The sequence below is a fragment of the Stegostoma tigrinum genome, chromosome 5 (assembly GCF_030684315.1).
Source record: "Stegostoma tigrinum isolate sSteTig4 chromosome 5, sSteTig4.hap1, whole genome shotgun sequence".
Lineage (NCBI taxonomy): Eukaryota > Metazoa > Chordata > Chondrichthyes > Orectolobiformes > Stegostomatidae > Stegostoma > Stegostoma tigrinum.
Window position 1 is genome coordinate 106,273,852 of NC_081358.1, and position 26,406 is coordinate 106,300,257.

The following is a 26,406-nucleotide window of genomic DNA, read 5'->3' on the forward strand; positions in this document are numbered from 1 at the left end:
TTTCATTTCAATTAACTGTTTACTGCTGATATTTGTTGTGGCTTTTCAAACAATTCTTTCAGGTTTGCTGTAGAGGTCAGCACTTATTGCCCATCCATGACTGTCCTTGAATTCAGTTTCTTACAGGCTATTTCAGTCAGTGGCTGAGTGACAATGGCACTGTGTGGGCCTGGAGTCGCATGTAGGTCAGACCAGGCAAGGATGACCGATTTGTTTCCCTAAAGGACATTAGGTGAATTTCCAAGACAGTCAATGCTAGATTTTTGGTACCTTTATTGAAACTAACTTTGACTTTAAGATTTGTCATTAATTAATTTATTTCAAATTCCAAAGCTGTTGACTTGATTGGCTTGCTACAAATGTTTCCCAAACAGGTAGTCTGCTCTAAAACCTTAACATCTGTACCTACTGCTGCCACACTTTTCTACGTTTCAGGGAGCTATGAGGCTATACATACTTGTGAGGCTGTCTAAATTTCCTGGCTGAGTCCCTTAACATATTTATCACTGAGCCATGAGATACAAATAAATCTACAAATGAATTTAGTTTTATGATGATAGCCTCTGGAAAGCTCTTTAAGGATCAGTGAAGGGAGGCAATGGCCCAGTGGTACTATCACTGGACTGCTAATTCAGAGACCCACATAACATTCTGGGGATCTGGGTTGGAATACCACCCCAGCAAATACTGGAATTTGAATTCAATAAAATATCTGGAATTAAGAATCTAATAATGGCCATGAATCCACTGTGATTGTTGTGGGGCCAGGGGGAGGGGGGGTAGCAGGGGCAGTGGGGAACCCATCTGGGTCACAAATGTCCTTTAAGGGGGGAAAGTGCCATCCTTACCTGGTTTGGCCTACATGTGACGCCAGGCCCAAAGCAATGTGGTTGACTCTTATCTGCTCTCTGGTCAATTAGGGATGGACGATAAATGCTGGTCTAGCCATTGCAGCCCTCATCCTGTTAATGAATTTTAAAAAAGGTTGCAAGGTAGCCTTCTAACAGGTATTACTGAACATTGCAGAGCTGCACAGAGGATACACTTGAGAGGTCAAGAACAGAGACTGTTGAGGCAACACACCCGTTTTCATCAACTGGAGAGCTGGTCCAGTGTTAGCTCTGTAGTGAAAGTTGGCTATATCATGTACTGCTCAGACACTTGATAGCCCTTCCCACAGGATCAAGGGCACGCACGAGCAGCCAGATAATCAGATATTGGTAGTTCTGATGAACAGCAGCACCGCTGGGAAAGTGTTGGCTATTGCTCGTGCAATACCCATCTGAAGCTTACTTACAGGACACCAGGCTACAGTAAGGGAAAAATTAAATATATTTGGCCACAAGGATATAGGGGTCAGTATGGCTTTCAGAATGTTACAGCTTTTTCATTGGTTGATTTCTCAGTCAGATACCCATGATGTAACCTTGTTGTGCTACCCTTGTTAGAAGTCTTGCCCACCCACCATGGGGTTAATATTAGTGATGACATGACAAGGCCCTTGCGAGGTCAGTGACAACATAAAAACTAGAGCTAGTTTAGATCATTCAGCCCTTCAACGTTGCTTTGTCATTGAGTAAGATTATGGCTGATCAGATTGATGCCTCAACTCGACATTCTTGCCTACTCCAATAATATTTGAATCCCATGGAACTTCAATTGGTCTCATACCTGGAGCAAGCAAATGCTGCTCTCTTTCCATGTTCAACCCCATGCCCAATCATGCCAGAATATTCCCTCCTGGGTCAATATTTCCTTGTCAGCTTGAAACGCCAGAACATTTCCTGACTCTGATTGTCTGAACCAGGGATAAAAATTGGGTCAGTTGATGTGAAGAGGAGTTTCAGAATGTAAAGCTGACACAAAACATAGCAGTATAGTGAACTCTATTACCTTTCAAAAGATCACAGATGGACTGATAGAATGAGCAGAAAAGTGGCAGATAAAGTTTAGTGCAGAGAAGTGTGAAGGATTCTATTGAAGAAGAACAGTGGAGGCAATTTATAGTAAAGAGTGAAATTCTAAAGAGGGTCCAGAAGACAAAGGACATAGGTGGATTTGCATATATCAGTGAAAGTCACAGAATAGGTATGAGTACAGTTTTTAAACCATATAGGATGCTGGGATTTACAAATGGAGGCAGTCAAGAAAATTAGGATAAAACTTGATAAAATGTTGGGTTGGCCTCAGCTGAAGTATTGCATTCAATTTCATCAAGTACACTTTAGAAGACCAGAAATACATTAAAGCAAATACAGAAAAGATTTTTGAGAATGGTTCCATGGCTGAGAAATTCAGTTTATATAGATAGCCATGAGAAACTGGGACTCTTCCTCTTGGCGTAGAGAAGATTGAGAGGACTCCCCACAATGGGCTATTGTACAAAACGCGGAGGAATGGAATTGTGGGAGATATAGCAGTTTGGATCGGAAATTGGCTTGCTGAAAGAAGACAGAGGGTGGTAGTTGATGGGAAATGTTCATCCTGGAGACCAGTTACTAGTGGTGTACCGCAAGGGTCAGTGTTGGGTCCACTGCTGTTTGTTATTTTTATAAATGACCTGGATGAGGGCATAGAAGGATGTGTTAGTAAATTTGCAGACGACACTAACGTCAGTGGAGTTGTGGATAGTGACGAAGGATGCTGTAGATTGCAGAGAGACATAGATAAGCTGCAGAGCTGGCCTGAGAGGTGGCAAATGGAGTTTAATGCAGACAAGTGTGAGGTGATGCACTTTGGTAGGAGTAACCAGGAGGCAAAGTACTGGGCTAATGGTAAGATTCTTAGCAGTGTAGATGAGCAGAGAGATCTCGGTGTCCATGTACACAGATCCTTGAATGTTGCCACCCAGGTTGACAGGGCTGTTAAGAAGGCATACAGTGTTTTAGCTTTTATTAATAGAGGGATGAAGTTCCGGAACCAAGAAGTTATGGTCAAGCTGTACAAAACTCTGGTGCGGCCGCACTTGGAGTATTGTGTACAGTTCTGGTCACCGCATTATAAGAAGGATGTGGAAGCACTGGAACGGGTGCAGAGGAGATTTACTAGGATGTTGCCTGGTATGGAGGGAAGGTCTTACGAGGAAAGGCTGAGGGAGTTGAGGCTGCTTTCGTTAGAGAGAAGAAGGTTGAGAGGTGACTTAATTGAAACATATAAAATAATCAGAGGGTTAGATAGGGTGGATAGGGAGAGCCTTTTTCCTAGGATGGTGACGGCGAGCAGGAGGGGGCATAGCTTTAAATTGAGGGGTGAAAGATATAGGACAGATGTCAGAGGTAGTTTCTTTACTCAAAGAGTAGTAAGGGAATGGAACGCTTTGCCTGCAACGGTAGTAGATTCACCAAATTTAGGCGCATTTAAGTCGTCATTGGACAAGCATATGGACGTACATGGAATAGTGTAGGTTAGATGGGCTTCAGGTTGGTATGACAGGTCGGCACAACATCGAGGGCCTAAGGGCCTGTACTGTGCTGTAATGTTCTATGTTCTATGATCTACATTTTAGAGGTATTCAAAACCATGAGACGCAGTAGACAGGGACAATCTCTTCCCATTGAGGAACAGTTGAGAAGACAGCAGGGAGTGTTTGACTAAGGAGGCAATATGACAGTATGACGAAAAGTTCTGTCGTACAACCAGTAGTTAAGATTTGGACTGCACAGGTTATAGTACGTTGGGAGAAGATTGAATTGTGATTTTCAAAAGAAAATTTGATCATTTTCTCAAAGGAAAAATTGAAGGGGTGCAGGCAAAACAGTGAGGAATGGCACAAGCTGATTTACTCTTGTAAAAAGCAGGGACAGACATAGAACATAGAACATTACAGCACAGTACAGGCCATTCTGCCCTCGATGTTGTGCCGACCTGTCGTACTGATCTGAAGACCATCAAACCTACACTATTCCATGTACGTCCATATGCTTATCCAATGACGACTTAAATGTACCTAAAGTTGGCGAATCTACTACCGTTGCAGGCAAAGCCTTCCATTCCCTTATTACTTTCTGAGTAAAGAAATCACCTCTGACATCTGTCCTATATCTTTCACCCCTCAATTTAAAGCTATGCCCCCTCGTGCTCGCCATCACCATCCCAGGAGAAAGGCTCTCCCTATCCACCCTATCCAACCCTCTGATTATTGTATATGTTACAATTAAGTCACCTCTCAACCTTTTTCTCTCTCTCATGAAAACAGCCTCAAGTCCCTCAGCCCTTCCTCGTAAGACCTTCCCTCCTTACCGGGCAACATCCTAGTAAATCTCCTCTGCACCCTTTCCAAAGCTTCCACATCCTTCTTATAATGCGGTGACCAGAACCGTATTCAATACTCCAAGTGCAGCCGCACCAGAGTTTTGTACAGCTGCAGCATAACCTCTTGCTTCTGGAGCTCGATCCCTCTATTAATAAAAGCTAAAACACTGTATGCCTTCTTAACAGCCCTGTCAACCTGGGTGGCAACTTTCAAGGATCTGTGTACATGGACACTGAGATCTCTCTGCTCATCTACACTACCAAGAATCTTACAATTAGCCCAGTGCTTTGCCTTCTGGTTACTCCTACCAAAGTGCATCACCTCACACTTGTCTGCATTAAACTCCATTTGCCACCTCTCAGCCCAGCTCTGCATCTTAGCTATGTCTCCCTGCAACCTATGGCATCCTTCGTCACTATCCACAACTCCACTGGCCTTAGTGTCATCTGCAAATTTACTAACCCATCCTTCTACGCCCTCATCCTGGTCATTTATTAAAATGACAAACAGCAGTGGACCCAACACCGACCCTTGCAGTACACCACTAGTAACTGGTCTCCAGGATGAACATTTCCCATCAACTACCACCCTCTGTCTTCTTTCAGCAAGCCAATTTCCGATCCAAACTGCTATATCTCCCACAATCCCATTCCTCCGCATTTTGTACAATAACTTGTACAATACATGAAAGGATGAGTGGACATTTTCATTTTCAACAGGGCTCTGGAAATCTTTTTATTTCTGCTTAAACCAATTGCTGGGTGGAGCATTGCAGTCACTGAATGTACATCTGTTCGACCTATTATAAGGGACATTTACACTGCCATTTTGTGCTTGAAAAATTGGTGGGTCACCATCATAATTCTTGGCAGAATCTAGAAAATTATTTCTAAAAATATAGGTTTGGTAGTGTGATAATCTTGAGATCTAAACTGATAATCCCAGGAACATAAGTCTAAATACCAAATTGTATTAAAAAAAGTGTACTGCATTTTTATAAACCTATTAATGCACAGATGTTATGCACTCCTTATTCAGGGTCTACACTCCTATCAATGTGAATTCCCTGCCTTCGACGTGGCTCAATGAGTCAAAACCAGACCCAAGATTAAGATTTCAGGGCAACAGGTGATGAATGTCAGCCTTAACTGTGAGTCATACCTTGAGAATTAATGTTAAAACTAAGGAGCACAACAATATCACTTCTGAGTTTATCCTATAGTCTGAGGTGTGAGGAGGTAACAAATATCTTTCTGAATTTGGAGCAGTTGTCTGTCTCAGAATATTTACTATTCCCACTATCAAGATAATGGTTTAAGTTAGGTTGCAGTCATGCCTGAATCTGTCAGCCAGTGATAACTAACCCTGGCAAAGAAATTTGAACATGGCTAACAGCTGTCTAAGTGGAGCACTTCTCAAAATCTGCTATTGTTCATCAACTCCGTTCTTAGCTTTGTTTATGTTCTGACAATGAAACCTGCAGTTGCTCACGTCTTTACACATTAAATTAGAATCTTGAGCAACTGGCTGTCAAGTTAAAGTGATGTTGTGTCGCATCTCCTCATACCAAGGCTCCCTGTGTTCTAAGGTTCAGGCAGTGTCATCCTGAAATAAACCTGAATAATTCAATTTGATATGGCCAGGCAGTGAACTCGCAGGTCAACACAGTAGATCATTGAATTATAGGTAAACGTGAACTGTCCATACAATCTGCTATAAATTAAGGTATCAGAAACCCGTGCCAATGTAACTTCCTTGAAGTGACATAGTTTGAAGACAATGGCTCCAGCATTTCACTGTATTTTACAGAGCTATTGTAGCTCTTTCTTCGAAACTCAAGCCACTGAAGTAGCCCATTATTAGAGAAAGAAAGCCTACAGGATCTTCAGCTCACTGCTAAAAATGATGGTAAAGTCAACGAAATATTTCCCAAGGATTTTTTTTGTATAAGGCCAGAACCTTCTTTTACATTTCTCCAAACCTTTATTTTCATTGAAGTCAATTGCTGGTAATGTGTCAATGAAAACATCAGTATACTATTTCTGGCTCACCAAATGGACAAAAATAAATGTTTTCCACAACCTATAATGGTAGGAATATTTAATTATTAACCAGCTAATTATCTCATTTGTTGTCTAAGCTTAAACAAAAAGTTCATTCAATGCTTTCACCAGGTAAAATCTATCACCTTGAAGTGCACAAGCTACTTGGAGCATTGCCAAAGTAAATTACCCTGCTAAAAGAAAGATTTTCATGTTAAGCTTCTGAGGAAGTCAGGTGGAAATGATATAAATTCCTGATTCCAACTCAAACCCTTGTCTAAACATTGACTGTAACCTAATCCAAACTCTAATCTTAGCATCAAAGGAATAATAACACAGCAAAATATGAAACATATGAAACATTCAGCTTATTTAAGCTATTCCTTTTTTAACAAAATTCAATAGATACAATAATGGTATTGCTTAGTTAATCTCTTGAAAGAAGCTGAATAGGTAGGCAAAGCTGTTTTCTTTTCCTGTCGAAAGCAGTGATGCAAATGTTCTATGACACCATTCTAACAGGAAAATCTATAATACCTACCCTTGGCTACTTGCATTCCACAGATAACTTTCCTGGTAGTTTTTACAGGAAATTTCTAACTCTATTTTTATCCTAAAACCCATACCTCATGAAATGCTCACCCAGCTCCTTTCAAAATGAGCTGCTTAGCTTGGAAATCATGTAATATTTCAACAGGAATATGCAACAATAAGATTGGCAATTTAAAAATTTGTTTGAGGCGAGCTAATTCTCTGTGCATATTCTCTACTCCTGTCACTACAGATAACTTAAGTCAGATGAAGGAGAGGTGAAAGTTAACTGACATATGACCTGCTGTTGAGGAACTAAAGGTTTATTTATAGGAACATAAATTGATCTACTCAATGTTTTGATGTTTATATGAAATGCAGTGAGTGTGTGAATACTGATCATTCCCTTGACATCCACTGTATGTTGATTTCAATGTTTCAAATTTAATATGGTTTATTCGTTCCAAAAGACACAACAAAATATTTCTAAATTATATTTTAGAAAAGTATTGCTGGAATGAAAGATAGAGGGTTTTATTTCTAAATTTTATTTTTCAATTAGATCTTTAAAAGTGCAATCCTTATCATATTTCATACCTCTAGATACCACAGACAGAAAATTCAATTACAAATTACATACAGTGAGCAAATTGATAAACATGTAGGCATCAAGCATAAGGGCCTGAAATTGTGCATAGAGTGGGAGGCTTTTGTCAGTGTGAAAATGGCAGCAGAAGCTCAAATACAGAGATCCCTTGCTGAACCTGGCCTCCATCATTTTCACAGTGGAGGGTACGAGTGGTGTAGAAAGGAGACAAACTCTAAATAAGAAGTTATTGCCTCCTAGAGGCAGCAGCCCATTTCAATCAGCGACTGCATCCACTGACATCTGATTTTGGCTAAGGTTGCCATGAAGCACTCTCCATTTCAACCTTTCCTCAAACCTGAGCTATGGCCACCCTCAGGTTAAAACGCCATTTCTCAATATTGAGAGAGTAGCTCTGTGGTCCAGTAGATCTGTGGTGACTTTACCCTTATAGTTGATTTTGATGAGGCAGGTGTCTGTGCAGATTGGACCTGGTCGGAACAGACCTGAAACTCATGAGTTTGCTTGTAAAATCAGGATCTCCTTTGGAAAGCAATGACTGGGATATTGTGTTTTGGGTTTGAGGTAAGGGATGTTAGCTATAAGGTTAGTTTGGAGAAGTTAGGATTGTTCTTCGTGCAACAGTTGAGACTGAGAAGCAACTTGAGAGAACAGGTAAGTTACTCAAAGTTGTTCTTACCTGCGACACTGATCTAAGGTTTTAGCAAGAAATGCAAGGCAATGTGAGAAAGACCCATTTGCACAACAAGTGGTCATGTCTTACAACTTGCTATGAAGGGAAGGGAAGAAGAGTTGGTGGATGATTTCAAAATTTCTATATGTCTTGCTGATTACTCTCTCAAAGCATCCTGCCACATGTGAAGATTGAGCCCGACAACCTTCTGCCCCTGAAAAAAAAACTAAGCTGTGTTTTACTAGCAACTTCATTAGCAACAGTTTGAGGATGACTTGCTTCTACTCTGGGTGGAGCAGAGCTGGAGCAGGGCTGGGGCAGTGCTGCACTAGCTAAATAGTGGACTCTGCCAAAGTGGGGAAAGTGGTATTTGATGAGGCGAATGGTTGGGGGTTAGCAACTTGATGTTTGTGACAGATAGTGAGAATTCATATGGATACATAAGCATAAGTTAGAACATCCCACTATGTTAAAGGTACAATATAAATGCAAGCTGTTATTATTTTTATTTGAATCTTGCATGAGATTCGGTGCCAACACGAGACAGGAAATCTTTACGCCTCTGTTGGTGTAAATGATTTATTTCTTATAAATTGTCTCTTCTAAAATAATTTTAATCTCCCTTTTGAATCCAATAACACCATTTAATTTTCTTGTTTTCTTGACTGCATATATGCACTCTCTTCTCCACCTCCCACATGGTTAAACGCAAGGATGATTACAGTCAACGCAAAGATTTCTTTACTCTGTCAACCATATGTCTCAGAGTCCACTAAATGTCTAAAATTCCAAAATTGCCAATTTATTTTACAAGTATCCATCCCATAGCCTCTCTAAATAATATTGTCTATTTATCTCCAATAATTGACAAACTGGACGTAGATTACTGCTTGAGGATTTTTAGAGCTGGGTACTATGTTTGCAAACAAGTCTAAGGTTCTAATATCCCGTAGTACCCACTCATCCAATCATCTAATGTTGTCTAGGGGATAACAAATGAAAAAATTGAAAGGATAATTTTCAGCTTACCGAGTGAACCAGACTCCTCTGACTTTTCTATTCTGAATTTTTTTTTAAGAATTTCATTGACCAAAACCATTGGATAAGCAACTTGTTGTTAAGCCTTCTGCTCTGTCACATCAGAGCAGATGCTGGAAAGTATGTCAGGCTGTTTTTCTGACTCCCTTTCACACACTAAGAGGAGATGTCTGCTTTCTACTCAGTTCACAATTCATTACTTATATCAGTAACGCCATGAATGGCATATTAGGACTTCAAGCCGACCCTTCAGCATTTTGTAGTGTTAGAATTCAGAGCTGTGCATTGCAATAGCATCCAGCAGAGTACAGCAATGTGCTGTGATATTTGGCTGCAATAGTAAACCCTCGTATAATACTATAAGTAGACTCTTCTAGCATCGAGTAGTTTGTATGCACTGAAATGAGGGACGAATAGTCGAGTGAAATTCCATTCAGCAATGTAAGGAACAGTGAATTGATGTAAAGAACTCCTTTTCTGATATTTAGTGGACTAGAGTACACTGGTGTTGAGCAGAGTTGCTGGGAGTGGAGTATATTTCCATGACAAAAGACAGAGTAGAATAAAATAGATGAACATGCATAAAAGTAAATTGGTTCTAGATGCACCACATCAATGTGCTTGGTTGTTCACTTACTTGGTCATCTGAACAATGGGCATTGTTCCAAGGCGAACAAATCCTCTATCTTTTGTTCCAATAATACTTTTCACATGGAACCGCTCCATCAAATCAAAACCTGTTTGAATACACACCAGACGTATATGACATTATGAAGATTGCATTTAAAAATAGTGCAAGTAAATTAGATTCCTACCAGCAGCATACAACAGCCCACAGGAAATCTGCAGCCAACATTTGACAAGACTAGAATCATCCCAGTGAAGTTTACAGAATGATAACAGACATTTCTTTTTGCAGATTAATTTCCTGGGTTCACTATTACTTTCATTAGAAAGTAAAACTCCTGGCAATATTTTCCAAGTCTGTGTGAAATAGGATTTGGCACAGTGTTGAACAGGCCTGTTGACTTGATTTGACACTTCTCACGGAAATTAATTGCATTCCTCATATGATTTGATATTTTTTACAGTGCCGAAAACAATGGTATAAAACACATCTTACAGAACCATTATACTTGGTCCACTGTATGTTTTACCTTATCAAAGAGATTTTACAGCATGGAAAGAGGCCCTTCGGCCCATCAATCTGCACCAGTCAACAAAAATCTCTCTACTTTCATGCCAATTTCTTGCAATTGGCCTGTAGCCTCATATGTTATGCTATTTTAAGTTTCTCTCGAAATAGTTCTTAAATGTCTTAAGGCTTTCTGTCACTACCACGCTTTCAGGCAATGAGGTCTAGATATCCACAACCCTCTGGGTGAAAAAACGTTCCCTCAAATTCCCCCTAACCTCCTGCTCTTTATCTTAAAATGGTGTGCCCTGGTTTTAACACCTTGAATAGTATAATCAGATCCCTACAGTGCAGAAAGAGGCCATTCAGCCCACTGAGTCTGCACCAATCATCCAAGCAGCATCCCACCCCAATCTGAGACCCCAGCCTATCCCTGTATTTCTCATGGCCAATCTACGTCACCCTGGACATTGTCAACAATTTAGCATGGCTAATTTGCCTAACCTGCACATTTTTGGACTGTGGGAGGCAACGGAAGTACCCATGAGAAAAAGGGAAGATGTTCAAACTCCATACAGACAGCCACCCAAGTATGGAATTGAACCTGAGCTTCTGATATTGTGAGACAGCATTACTAACCATTGAGCCACCATGACGAAGGGGAAAGGCTTCCCCCTATCCAACTGTCAATGTCCCTCAGAAGTTTACACACTTCAATAGATTCCTCCCCCACCTCCCCCTCACCTTTCTCTCCACGAAAGGAAATAACCCCTGCTTAACAAATCGCTATTCATTGTTGAATTCTATCCAGCCTAGGCAACGTCCCGGTGAATACCTTCTGCAACCTTTCGACTGAAATCACATCTTTCCAACAGAGTGGTGATCAGAACTGCACGCAATATTCCAACTGTGGTACATCTCCATTATAATGTCCTAGATCTTGTCAAAAGTGCCTTGGCTAAAAATTGCAAGTATACCTTCCCAACCACCTTCAAGGATCTATGGGACGTGTACATTGATGTAATAACAAACAGAAAAATAAAGCTCCATACCCTTTGGTACGACACTGGATACAGGCTTCCAGTTACAAAAACATCCTTCAACTATTGCACTTTGTTTGTTGCTACGAAGCCAATTTTGGATCCATTTGCCAAATTTTCCTGAATCCCATGGGCTTTTAGGTTTTTAACCAGCCTACCATGTGAGACCATGACATCAATCGCCTCAACCTCTCCACCCCTTCACCCACTCCAACCTCTCCTCCACAGAATATGCAGCCCTCCGCTTCCTCCACTCCAATCCCAACATCACATAAAACCCATGGACAAAGGAGGTGCAGTTGTCATATGGTGCACTGACCTCTACATCGCCAAGGCCAGTTGCCAACTCTCCGACACCTCCACCTACTGCCCCCTTGACACCACCCCCGACCAGCAAACCATCATCGCTCAAACCATCCACAAACTCATCACTTCAGGTGACCTCCCATTCACAGCGACTAACCTCATCACTCCCCAACCCCACACTGCCTGCTTCTATCTCCTTCCCAAAATCCACAAACCTGACTGCTCTGGTTGACCCATTGTCTCTGCCAGCTCCTGCCCAATTAACTTATCTCCTCTTATCTTGACTCTATTTTCTCGCCCTTGGTCCAGGAACACCTCACCTACGTCCATGCCACCAACCACGCTCTCCATCTCCTCCAAAACTTTCAATTCCCCGGCCCCCAACACCTCATCTTTACCATGGACGTCCAGTCCCTATACACCTGCATTCCCCATGCAGATGGCCTAAAGGGCCTCCACCTCTTCCTGTCCCACAGGCCCAACCAGTTTCCCCCTACACTGACAGCCTCATCCACTTAGCCAAATTCGTCCTCACCCTCAACAATGTCTCTTTCAATTCCTCCCACTTCATACAGACAATGTGGGTCGCCATGGGTACCTGTATGGGACCAAGATACGCCTGGCTCTTTGTAGGTTACGTGAAACAATCCCTCTTCCATAGGTACACTGACCCTAAAACCCAACTCTTCCTCCGTTACATTGATGACCGTATCAGCGCCACCTCACGCTCCCATGAGGAACTCGAACAGTTCATCCACTTCACCAACACTTTCCACCCGACCTTCAGTTCACCTGGACCATCTCTGATATATCTCTCTCCTTCCTGGACCTCTCTGTTTCCATCTCTGGCAACCACTTGGAAAATGATATCTATTTCAAGCCCACCGACTCCCACAGCTACCTAGAATACACCTCCTCCCACCCACCTTCCTGCAAAAATGCGATCTCCTATTCCCAATTCCTTCACCTCCACTGCATCTGCTCCCGGCATGAGGCATTCAACTCCTAAACATCTCAGATGTCTTTGTTTTTCAAGGACTGCAATTTCCCCCCCACAGTGGCTGAGAACACCCTCGACCCTGTCTCCCACATTTTTAGCAACTCATCCCTCACAGCCTCTCCCCATAATAGCAACCAAAACATAATTCCCCTCATCCTCACATACCACCCCACCAACCTCCGGATCCAATGCATCATCCTCCGACACTTCCGCCATCTGCAATCCAACCCCACCACCAAAGACATTTTTCCCTTTCCACCCTTATCTGCTTTCTGCAGGGACCACTCTCACCAGGACTCCACTGTCCACTCCATACTCCCCTCCAGCCCCACCACACCTGGTACTTTTCCCTGCACCTGCAGGAAATGCCACACCTGCCCCTACACCTTCCCCCTTACCCCCATCCCAGGCCCCAAGAAGACTTTCCACATAAAGCAGATGTACACTTGCACATCTGCTAATGTGGTATACTGTATCTGCTGTTCTCGTTGTGGCCTCCTCTACATTGGGAAACCAAGCAGAGGTTTGGGGACCGCTTTGCGGAATACCTATGCTCGGTTCGCACTACACAACCGCACCTCCCAGTCGCGAACCATTTCAACTCTCCCTCCCATTCCTCAGACAACATGTCCATTCTGGGCCTCCTACAGTGCCACAATGATGTCACCCAAAGGTTGCAGGAACAGCAACTCATGTTTCGCTTGGGAACCCTGCAGCCCAATGGTATCCATGTGGACTTCACAAGCTTCAAAATCTCCCCTCCCGCCACTGCTTCTCAAAACCAGCCTGGCTTGTCTCTGCCTCCCTAACCTGTCCTTCCTCCCACCTGTCGACTCCTCCCACCTCAAGCCCACCACCATCTCCTACCTACTTGCCTCATCCTGCCCCCATGACCTGTCCGTCCTCCCTGGACTGACCTATCCTCTCCTTAACTCCCCACCTTCGCTCACCTTTACTGGCTTCATCCCCACCTCTTTGACCTGTCTGTCTCCTCTCCACCTATCTTCTCCTCTATCCATCTTCTATCTGCCTCCCCCTCTCTCCCTATTTATTTCAGAACCCCCTTCCCCTCCCTCATTTCAGAAGAAGGGCCGAGGCCCAAAGCATCAGCTTTCCTGCTTCACTGATGCTGCTTGGTCTGCTGTGTTCATCCACCTCTACACCTTGTTATCTCTCTTCTCCAAGACTGTTCTTCACTCACCGAATTTCTTTTTAAGCAACCCAATGTATTTTCTAAACTGCTCTAGGACATCTGCTATTTTGAGCTTTGGCATCTCCCGTGAATCTCCTTCATTTTTCTTATCCTATCCTGTATATTGCTTGACATCCAGGATTCTCTGGATGCTGGTCCCACCATTCACCTTCATGGTAATACATTGGCCCTGCATTCATATTATTATCCTTTTCTATGTCATCCACTGCCCTGATGTGGGTTTTCCTCCATGTAGCGATTTGCAATTGATTTGACCAGATCTAGGGATCCTGAAGCTTGACTTTATAAACTTGTACCTAAGCTGTCTGGCTCTCAGTAAATATTGAGTCAAGTCTGCACTCACTTTATTCTGATAATATCAATATAATTGAGTGAAATAACATCACTATGGTTCAGAGGGTATTAATTGCAAATGGGTTAAGCACAAAAGCACTTGCATTCATATTATCTGTGATCTTTTACGTTCGTTCACAATTCCATATGCTTACATGAGATCGCATCCATGAAGCTGGCCATATTCCCCTATGCAAATTGCAAAATGATGCTTATTACACTGGTTTGGAAAGGATCCTCAAATTGTATTCACTTTCACTGGTGCATAGGCAGCAGTAGCCAATCTTATAAGCATTGATATGTCAAGATGCATATTATTTACCAAGTTATAGAACTATTCTAACAAAACTATTAAATAGTCCAGCACATTTATTTTCAAGTAATTTCTAACAATTTTAAATCAGGTCACTCACGTGTGGAGCACTGGGCACCCTTGTTCAAACTGCTTCTTTTAGTGATATACGTATTTTAAGCTGTATCAATAAAACTACCCTGGTTACCTCTCCGAAACTGATGAAACAACATTGTAGCTGATGAAAAGAAATAATTATCTTTTGTTATACTGGCCATTGATGCTTGTTCACAGAAGGTTTCAGGGCGGTGATTAAGCAAAGACCATAAGAAATAAGAACAGGAGTAGGCTGGTCGGTTTTTCGAGCCTTCTCCACCTTTCAAGCTGATCAAAATTGAACTGACATTCCTCACGTCTACTTTCCTGCCCTTCTCCCAGAAACCTTGATTGCACTGCTGATGAAGAGTCTATCTATCTCAGCCTTTAATGTACGCAGCTCTCTGTGGCAAGGAGTTGCACAGGCTCACAACTCTCTGAGAGGGTAAATTCCCCCTCATCTCAGTTTTAGATTGGTGCTCCTTAATTCTGAGACTATGCCTCCTGGTTTTAGACTGTCTCTAAATTTTAACAAAAAATGCAAACTAAACAGAGAAAATTCTGGTGAACTTTGAGCACAACATCCAAATCTGAGTCAGAAATTCTATACCCAATATGTTATTTTGTACATATTAATATTGTACCTTGGTTTCTTAGAGGCTCAGTTTGAAAATTCATTAATTGTTGAGCATGTCAGTCAAAAATAATTGCAATGCATGGAGATATATCCACAATTCAGCTTTGCCATTCCTGCAAAGAAAATCACGTACCTGGGATGTTAACTGAAGCCTTATTTTCTAACTTGTACTGACTACCTTCCAATCTTAAATTTGGGCATAGCACATCTGTTGAAACAAAGAATAAAATGTTACTGAAAATATCATTATCGAATACGGTAATAAAAGCATAGTATAAAGTACAACGACATTGCTCACTGGAAACAGGATTCAGACCGATATATCTTGTAATGTACAGCGTATTATCCTACCAATAACACAGAACTGTGCTTAAACTAAACTGTCTCTTTAGCACCACAATGAATGTTCTAAGCCTGATAGCAGGTACTATATCATTGCATTAATGGGGAACGTTTTTATTCATTCATGGAATATGGGTGTCACTACATGTCACAAGTTTTATTTCCTAGTCAAAAACTTCGTCCTGTCTGTGGGATTGCTATTTGAGATTCACAACTTACACTTCCTAGTTGACCCTGATATGAGCTTTTGGCAACATATCTGCTAAATCACCAAGAGTTCTCACTTCTATCTCTATTCACCATCAGCCCTAATTCAACTCTTGCGCCAATACCCGTTTCAAACTGACATGTCTCATGCTCGGTGTCCGATAATTACACCATCCAAGAACTTGATCCAAAGCTCTGTTACCGCTATTTTATACCATTCCATATCCTGTTCACTCACTGTTCACTGTATGAACCTCATGTTCACTGGTCTTCATTGGTTCTCTATTGTAAGAAAAAATATGGGCTGCAAGAAGGAAGCATTGTTTGTAAAAATAAGGTTTTACCAGGATGTCTGCATAATTTCACAGCAAGGAATTTGATGCCTGTTGTGAGCTTTGTTTTGTGTGTGCGTGACTATAAGTTCCTGCAATGATCATCGGGTACCGAGGAGTTTTTTTTATATAAGTGAAGCTGACTGGATCTCAGGTAACTGAGCAGGTTAGAAATGGAAACAACTTACAGAGGCACAGACATAGAAAGGACAAATATTTTAAAATGTGTGCTGGAGTCCTCCCCAGCAGAAACTGTCTGTTGTTTGCAATGTAAAAGCTCAGTTCAAACTTCAAGAAAATTGTTCATGCAGCTGTTGCTATGAGCATTGACTTTTGAATTAATAAATCAGACATATTTTACCTGGTCCAGCCTGCATTTGATTCCAGACTCATAGGAATATGTCTGAATCTTAACTGCAGTCTGGGCAGTTAGCGATGAGCAACTAATACTATCCTAATCGATGAGACCCACAGCGCACGAATGATTAAAAAACAAACCTCTGGAATTCTCCAGTTCTGGACACACGTGATTTTAATTGTTCCACCTTAACCTTCAGCTGCTGAAGCCATCCTAAGCTCTACAGTTCCCACCTTAAACCTTTCTTTCAGAATGAAAATATAGTTGTGGCATGTACATGGGCACAGTGAAAACATTCACTTTGTGTACAGTACAGGCAAACCTTACCATACAAAGTGCATAATGGTAATACAACAGAGCAATTAATACAATGTTACAGTTGCAGAGAAGGGGCATAAACAGTGAGATCAACTTTCAATTTAAAATTTGAGTGGTCCATTTAAAAGTTTGATAACAGTGGGGAAGAAGCTGTTCTTGAATCTGTTGATACGTGTGTCTAGGCTTTTGTATCTTCTGCCCACCCGGAAGAGGTTGGAAGAGATTATAACCTGGGTAGGAGGGGTCTTTGATGATGTTGGCTGCCTTCCCAAGGCAGCGAGAAATATAAATAGAGTCAACGGATGGAAGGTTGGCTTGCATAATGGATTGGGCTGTGTTCAAAACTCTCTGAAGTTTCTTGAAATCTTGAGCAGAGCAGTTTCCATACAAAGCCATGATGCATCTAAATAAAGTGCTTTCCATGGTGCATCTATAACAATTGGTAAGAATGTTTACAGAATGCCATATTTCCTGAGCAATCTGAGGAAGAAGAGGTGTTGTTGTGCTTTCTTGACTGTAGCATCAAAGTGAGTAGACCAGGACAGATCATCACCTCTAGAAACTTGATGGTCTGGACCATCTCCACTTCAGCACAATTAATGACACAGAGACATAGCCAACAACTTGCTTCCTGAAGTCAATCACCAGTTTGCTGACATTGAAGGAGAGATTATTATCTTTACACCATGCTACCAAGCACTCAATCTCTTTTCGGCATTCTGTCCAATTATTGTTTGAGATCGGACCTACAACAGCGGTGTCGTCAGCGAACTTGTAGATGGTGCTAAGACGAAATTTGACCTCACAGTCATGAGCACACAGGAAGTATAGTAAGGGGCTGAGCACACAGCCTTGCAGGGTACCTGGTGTTGAGGTTTATCATGGAGGAGGTGTTGTTGCCTATTCTCATGGATTGCGGTCAATGGGTCAGGAAGTTGAGGATCTGGTTGCAGGGGGTGGACCAGAGACCGAGGTCTCAGAGTTTAGAGAATAGTTTGTTTGGAATTATTGCACTGAAGATGAACCTGCAGTGAATGAGTAGGAGCATGTCCTAGATATCCTTGGTATCCAAATGTTCCAGGGATGAGTGTAGGGCCAAGGAAATGGTGTATTTCATAGACCTGATGCAACAGTAGGCAAATTGCAAGGAATTGAGGCAGACTGGGAGGCTAGTGTTGATGTGAGCCATTACCAACTTTATAGAGTCATGGAGTTGTAGAGATATATAACACAGAAACTGACCCCTCAGTCCAATTTGTCCATGCTGACCAGTGATCCCAAATAAACCTAGTCTGATTTGTGAGTATTTGGCCCATATTCCTCCAAAATCTTCCCATTCACAGACCCATCCGGATGCCTTTTAAATGCTGTAATTGTAATTCCATGACTTTTTACGGCAGCTTATTCCATACACCCTCTGCATCAAAAGGTTGCCCCTTGGGTCACTTTTAAATCTTTCCCATCTCATGTTAAACTTATGCCTTCTAGTTTTGGACTTCCCAACCCCAGGGAATTTACACTATTTACACTATCCATGGCCCTCATGATTTTATAAACCTCTATAAGGAGACGTCTCAGCCTCCAACACTGCAGGGAAAATAGCCCCAGCCTATTTAGCTTATCTCTATCACTCAGATCTTCTAAATTCTGGAGGTCAGGGTGACAGAGCAGTAGTCATTGCAGCGTATTGCATGAGCTTTCTTTGGCAGTGAAATGATGGCAGTTTTCCTGAAGCAGTTGGGGACTTCAGGTTGTAGCAAGGAGGGATTAAAGATCTTATCAAAAACTACTCCCAGCTGGTACATGCAAAATCTGAGCATACAGCCAGGGACTCCATCTGGGCCAATCGCTTTCTGTGGGCTCACTCTCAAAAAAGACGAATCTGGTGTATGCATTGGTGACTGAGGGGCAGGTGCACCTCAGGTTGTCGGGGCAGGTGACTGACTTTGTATTCAAAATGATCGTAAAATGCTGTGTGCACATTGGGTGGTGGGGGAGGGTATGTATTTTTGTTTGTTCGTCTGTTCTGCTTTGTTTTGTAGCCCATTATGTCATGTAGGCTTTGCCACAAGCAACAGATGTCCATGTTGTTAGTTTGGGGCTCGAGCTTAGCCCCATATTGCCTCTTGGTGTCTCTAACGGCCTTGTGTTGGAGGATGATACTTTGCATCTGGAGGTTGGTGGGGTGGTATGTATCCCTCACACCCTGCCCCCGCCACAACCGCCCCCAGAGGAACCCTCTCGTTCTCACATCTCCGACACTTCCGCCATCTACAATCTGACCCCACCACCCAAGCTATTTTTCCATCCCCACCTTTGTCTGTCTTCCGGAGAGACCACTCTCTCTGCGACTCCCTTGTCCGCTCCACACTCCCCTCCAATCACATCACACCCGGCACCTTCCCCTGCAACCGCAGGAAGTGCTACACTTGCCTCCACACCTCCGCCCTCACCCCCATCCCAGGCCCCAGGATAACCTTCCATATCAAACAGATGTTCACCTGCACATCTGCCAATGTGGTATATTGTATCCATTGTAACCAGTGTGGCTTCCTCTACAGTGGGGAAACCAAGTGGAGGCTTGGGGACCGCTTTGCAGAACACCTCCGCTCGGTTCGCAACAAACAACTGCACATCCCAGTCGCGAACCATTTCAACCCCCCCTCCCATTCCTCAGATGACATGTCCATCATGGGCCTCCTGCAGTGCCACAATGATGCCACCCGAAGGTTGCAAGAACAGCAACTCATATTCCGCTTGGGAACCCTGCAGCCCAATGGTATCAATGTGGGCTTCACCAGCTTCAAAATCTCCCCTTTCCCTACTGCATCCCAAAACCAGCCCAGTTCTTCCCCTCCCCCCACTGCATCACAAAACCAGCCCAGCTCGTCCCCTCTCCCCACTGCATCCCAAAACCAGCCCAGCCTGTCTCTGCTTCCCTAATCTGTTCTTCCTCTCACCCATCCCTTCCTCCCACCTCAAGCCGCACCTCCATTTCCTACCTACCACCTCATCCCGCCTCCTTGACCTGTCCGTCTTCCCTGGACTGACCTATCCCCTCCCTACCTCCTCACCTATACTCTCCTCTCTACCTATCGTGTTTTCTCTCCATCTTCGGTCCGCCTCCCCCTCTCTCCCTATTTATTCCAGTTCCCTCTCCCCATCCCCCTCTCTGATGAAGGGTCTAGGCCCGAAACGTCAGGTTTTGTGCTCCTGAGATGCTGCTGGGCCTGCTGTGTTCATCCAGCTCCACACTTTGTTATCTTGGATTCTCCGGCATCTGCAGTTCCCATTATCAAAGATCCCTCCCATCCTGGTTATACTCTCTTCTACAGTCTTCCAGATGGGCAGAAGATATAAAAGTTTGTATATACATACAAATAGATTCAAGAACAGCTTCTTCTCTGCTGTTACCGAATCTCTTGAAAGAACCTCTCAAATTTTAAACTTAATGTTAATCTCGCTCTGCGTGAACCTTCTCTGCAGCCATAACATTGCATTCTTTGCACTGTTCTGTTACCGTATGCACTTTGTATGGTCCACCTGTACTGCACCCAAAACAAAACTTTTCACTGTACCTGGGTGCATGTGGCAATAATAAATCAAATCAAATACGTGAAAATCAACACTGAAGAGATGAAGGAGCTCAATCTCGCACCAGGATGGACATCATCCCCATAATGGCTCTGAATCTAAGTTTGGAATCTGAGGAAGGGGAAATTCCCTTGGTGAAACAATGGTGCTTCGGTCAATCCACTGTTCACATACATTGGCTGAAGAATTGCAAGAACATACCTCCTGACTGTCCTTTTGAAATTCTCAGGAAGTGTAGTGAATTATAAAAAGAACACAGCTGTCATTTTAAAATACTAGACAGACGCAAGGTACTATATCATGTATTTGTTTAAATCACTATCCATAAATAATCTGTTAAATATAAGTCTCCCATTTAGTGAGTACTTTGTCATCAACTTGGGTGTCAATTGACATTTTGAGATTGTAATTGACCAATTTATCAACACTCTGAGATCCTTTAACAACTGCCACTCCCAATTTCGGGCAACAGGATTCAATCTGAAGAAAATCTATTTTTTTTAAGATCATTGGACTGCATTTCACTTTTAGTTCAGTACAAGTTGTATCAAGACTTTTGGGGGATTCTTGTTGCGAAGCCCAGTGAGGTTTTTCATTGCATCTTACCAAACACATCTCATTGACTAACATAAAAGCAAAATACTATGAATGCTGGAAAACTGAAACAAACACTTAATTTTCCACTTGGCCACTTCGCAGCTTTGAGGTCTCAACACTGAAATCCATAACTTCAGGTGCTGATCACAATATGCCCGTTCTCAGTTCTCTCAAAATTTTGGTTAGGTCACTGCCATGTCATGTTTGCATCTCGTTAACTTTGCATTTAGAAGACAGCACCAATTCTCTCTCTTTTACACCTTAACATTCAGCCATTTCACATCATTTTTTTCTTCGTCCTTTGTCTTTTGCACTGGGCCTCAACACAATCTGCCGTTTGCTCCTGTTGTAACATTTGCTTCAGGCTAAATGCCAGCCAAAGACCATCTCCAACAAGAGACAATCTAACAAAAGTCCCTTGACATTTAATGATGTTACCATCTCTGAAATAACCCACTGTGAACATCCTTTGGTTACCATTGACCAGAAACTCAAATTGACTCAAACACAGCGGCTACAACAGCAGGTTAGAGGCTAGGGATACAGCAATGTGTAACTAATCTCCTGACTCCCCACAGCCTTTCCATCATTTACAAGGCACAAGTCAGGAGGTGTGTTGGTAAACTTCCAACTTATCTGAATGGTGCAGCTCCAATAACACTTAAGAAGCTCGACACCATCCCGGGGAAAAGCTGACTATTTGATTGCTGCCAAATCCACAAACATCCTCTTGCTTCACACTCAGGAGCAGGAGTGCATACCATTTACAAGATGCACTCAGAAATTCATGAAAGATTCTTTGACAGCACCTTCCATACCCACAACTGCTTTCAACTAAAAGGACAAGGGCAGCATAAATATGGGAACCCCACCAGCTGCAAGCGGCCCCCAAGTCATTCACCATTCTGACTGGGAAATTTATGACTATTCATTCTCTCTTACTGGGTCAAAATCATGGAATTCCTTCCCTAGGGGCAGTGTGGGTCAACCCATAGCACATGGACTGCAGTGATTCAAGAAGGCAACTCACCACCAATTTCTCAAGGGTACCTAGGAACAGGTGATAAATGCTGGCCAGCCAGTGTTGCCCACATTCCACGAGTTAATTTTAAAACGAAGAATTTTCAAACATATAGGTCTCTCCACAAGGACCCCCATAGTTTTTCACAAATCACAAGCATAATGCTATGGTTATACAGGCTCAGACAAAATATCTTGAAGCAGCTGACAGGATGATATCCAAAGACATCTGGTCACTTTCAATTGCTCCCCAACAGACTTGAAAAATATCAATGCACCTTTAAGCTTAAAGGGTAGAAGTTACACCAGTGGGAGAGTTATATCAGGCCAGCTCCTCCACAGCTTAGAATAATTAAAAGACCAATTACAAGCCATCCCAAAAGACTGAGTTAGACTGATGGGTCTGTTTCCATGCTGTATAACTATATGACTCTATGACTGGCAGCATTTTGTTTGTTACACAATGACATGCTCCTTGCACCACTGTCAATGAAGGGATGCTGGGCAGCGACAGTAGACCTAGTGACCAAAATGATATCCCTGGAGGGCTTTCCCCTCTATCCCTTTATAGTTTTGTTCAAAATGACCTGAGGCAGCTCCTGAGGATTCCTTCAATGACTCAATCCTCCCAACGGCACTACTGAGGCCTCAGAGCCACTGGATCACTAATTGAGCTGGTGGCATCAGAAACTTGCCCACAATCTTCATTTTGATAGCACTCTTACAGGGTCTCTGTTTGGGAGTCTACCTTGTGGTACAGTGACAGAACTGTTCTCTTTGTTGCTTTTAGGGCCATTGAGTCATACAGACATACAGCACTGAAACAGGCCCTTCAGCACAACTTGTCCATGCCGACCAGGTTTCCTGAACCAAATTTGACTGTATTTGTCCCATATCCCTCTCGACCTTTCCTGTCCATGTACCTGTCAAAATGCCTTTTAAATATTGCAATTGTGCTCGCCTCTACCACATCATCTGCCAGCTCGTTCCACTTTCGCACCAACCTCTACATGAAAAAGTTGCCCCGCAGATCCATTTTAAATCTTTCCCCTCTCACCTTAAACCAATGCTCTTTTGTTTTGGACTCCACTACCCTGGGGTTAAAACCTTGGCTATTCACCTTATCCAAGTCCCTCATGATTTTATAAACCTCTACAAGGTCAGCCCGTCAGCTTCTTATGTTCCAGGGAGAACATTCTACCCTATTCAACTTCTCCTTACAGCTCAACATCCTTGTAAATCTTTTTTGTACCCTTTCCAGTTGAATAACATCCTTTCTGTTGCAGGGCAACCAGAATTGTAAGCAATACTCCAAATGTGGCCTTACCAATGCCCTGATACTGATGCTAAAACTCAAGTAAAAGATTGAACTGAGCTCAAGATGCTTATTTTCTGAATGCAATATTGACGAATGGTTAGCTTGGAGTATATTTTATCAGTCGCTTTATTGGACTTTTGTGAGTTCTGAATTTCTGCTCACATTGAGTTGTACTCAATGACCTCGAGCACTAAACTCACCATAAGATAGGGTGTGGTGCCCACTTTACATCAATGTCACAGCCCCATTTTTGTGAAATGACTTGACACATATTTTTAACATTTAAGATAAAATAAACCTTTATGCTTAAAATTAGAACACAGTGTATTTCTCAACCCAATAAAAATAAAACACATTAAAGAGCTCTGCACTGATTCAGATTTTCATATACAGCAACAAAAATTTAATCCAGCAAAATTCATTGCAGAGGTTTCATAGAATGTATTTTGGGCTCCCACTCCTCATTTTCCCCATAATGTGACAATATTCCTTTACTACATACCACTTCTGAACAGAGGGTGGGTGCCCTTATCACCACCTTAAATAATTGGTTTTTCAATCAGTCGTGCCTGTCTGTGACAGCTACAGTTCTGAGAGAAGAAGGGGGCCATCATATGAACGTGGCTACAAATAATGCATACAGCTTTCAGCTGCAGTGGGTGCTGAGAGGTGAATGATATTAGATGTTGTCCAATGACACCAACTGAAGCAACATTGCTCAGAAGAGACATAAGTCGAACCTTTTCACCTTGCTGTCCTCAGGGCAAAAACATAGGAAAGTCAACCTGAAAATAAACTAATGATTTTGACAGAATGAGAACAGGGTGGTGACTGATTGGACCACGAGCATGGAGATCCAGCCGGAACTGTTCACAGTCTTAGATGAACAATGAGGCCTTTGATAATTCTTACCTAACATTTTAACTGTAATCAAACCACATAAAACAGCATCTCTAATGACTCCAGTCATTCTATTGGAAAATGTGGAACAGAGCTATTCAGGTTTTTCCAATCTTGGTGTTAAATTGACAAATTGAGGCTCTACAATTTACTCTGCGATTAATGGTCTCAGGATGTACAAACAAAATTAGAATTCCTTGTCCTTACAATGGTCTATTAGCCCCTGTCAGAAAAAAAACACATTGGTTTGGACAGAATCTGTTCATCTTTCGTTACTCACCACCTTGTGGTGCCAAATCTTACACAAAAAACATGAAATATGAGAGACAGTGCTCAGTTATTAACAAAACATTTCCTTACATCAGTGGTAGAGAATTGCGGAATAAAATCATCTAGCTGCCACAACTTCACAGTCTCAGCAATTATTCACACATTCTTTTCCAAGAAGGAAATCATATATTGTAAGATTCTTGATAACAATTCATTTACTGAAATAATTTTAGCTTCAGGCTTGAAGATAGAGTCTCCAGTTCTCAGAATGTTAACCCTACAGGTTCAACAGCTATGTTTACTTGTCTGGGTGCTGTTACTCTTTAAAAAAATAGTTTTAATTTAAAGTTTTTTGTCAAAATAGACCCTGGGATCAAAAGTAGTGGAGCAAACAGGTAAATAAATAAAAGCTTCTAATTACAATTCATTGGAGAAAAAGATGGAGTATGCAGAAGAAAGAAAATACAAATTGATTGAGGAATAATTACCACAATTTATTCTTGGTAGTTTAAATCTCTAGCACCTCGATAACAAGTGTGTGAGATGCGCCACATCATGTCATATTGTATCCAACTATTTGAATAATAATTCTATGGTTGGAAGAAATGAAATCAGGTTCAACATCTAGAAACTATTCCATAGCCTCTTAAGACTCAGCAGTGAGTTATGTTACAGATGAGGCCTGCCAATAACTACTGACCAGTGAGTTAGATCTTCCTGACGTAACTTTGGACGTTAATAGGACAAGGGCAGACGTTCTGTTTGTTTCAGTCCTTATCACTGTGGTAGTTAAGCTACAAGATGCAAACATAGAACATTTATTTCTATCCAAATATTCCAAGCTCTTAATACAAGTACCAAATAAATTTACTGTACCATCAGTATCATTGACATGCATCTCTGTGGCTGTAATGAACTTACATGTCAAAAAAAGAGCCAATGCATTAGCACATTGCATATTGTGATTTTGAGAGATAATTTGAGATAAACTGACACCCCGAAGAGGTAACTGGAAGCATTTTGACTGCAAAGTAGATGGGTGTTCTCAAGGATGACTATCCCCTGATGGCCAACAGTGTGTCATCATCGCAAAACTCAAAGAGACTGGACAGAAAACAATTTTCTACCTGAAATTCCCTTCTAACTGCATTGCAGTTGTCCCTAATCCATATGGTTCAAGAAGCCAGCTAAAAATCACTTCTGCTGGGCAAGTGGGGAATGGGCAGTGGGTGCTGCCCAAGCAATTATGAATTAATAACCACCTTTTTTTGCACTCTAGTTTTCCAGATACTTGCCAAAATTCACTGCAAGGTTTCAGGCTCCCACTTATTACAGCAGTTTCATCAGAATGCCACATCACCACAACGTAAACTTCAAAATGCGCATCTTCACTCATCCTGGCCGATTCAAAGAAATCCCAGTTGCCTTTAAAAGGATAATCAATTCTTCAGGGTTTTCTCCCCATGACTAAATGAATTAACAATGTCGAATTAAATGCAAGATTTACAAGATTAAAATACTTGTGTCAAAGGCTCGGAAATACATCTAAAGATTACTTTATATAATGACGCTGGAAAACCTGCCAAGCTCAGTACAGCATTCTGACAGATCAAATACAACTCCTACTGTTTTGAATCTAGTTTCGGTCAGATACTGAAACCTTGGTATAAACACCCAAGCGTTATTTAGTGTAAGCTTAACTGAGGAACTTAAGGCACCAATCAGGCCTAACCTACAAAGAAAAGACAGCAATTATATCAACAACTACTCTCCTAACTTACCCCTTAAAAGTATCATGCCACTTGCCTCCAATACTCTAGGTGCTCACCATTTCTAAATTGATAGTTGGAGGTCAGTCATCCCAGCTCCAGGCCAGCTCTGCAGGAATTCCTTAGGGAAATGTCCAAGGCTTCATCTGCATCATCAACGACCTTCCCCCTCCGTAAAAAAGTGGG

General features: G+C 42.1%; 1 protein-coding gene across 1 annotated transcript in view; it reads right to left on the reverse strand.

The window, feature by feature from the left end:
- The window catches only part of col22a1 (collagen, type XXII, alpha 1), a 291,389-nt gene that overhangs the window by 183,235 nt on the left and 81,748 nt on the right, over positions 1–26,406 (reverse strand). Inside the window, exons 4-5 of the mRNA XM_048529285.2 lie at positions 15,329–15,403; positions 9,781–9,880 (exon numbers count right to left, since the gene is read on the reverse strand). Of these exons, the coding sequence (XP_048385242.1) occupies positions 9,781–9,880; positions 15,329–15,403 (175 nt within the window). The remainder of the gene's footprint in view (positions 1–9,780; positions 9,881–15,328; positions 15,404–26,406) is intronic.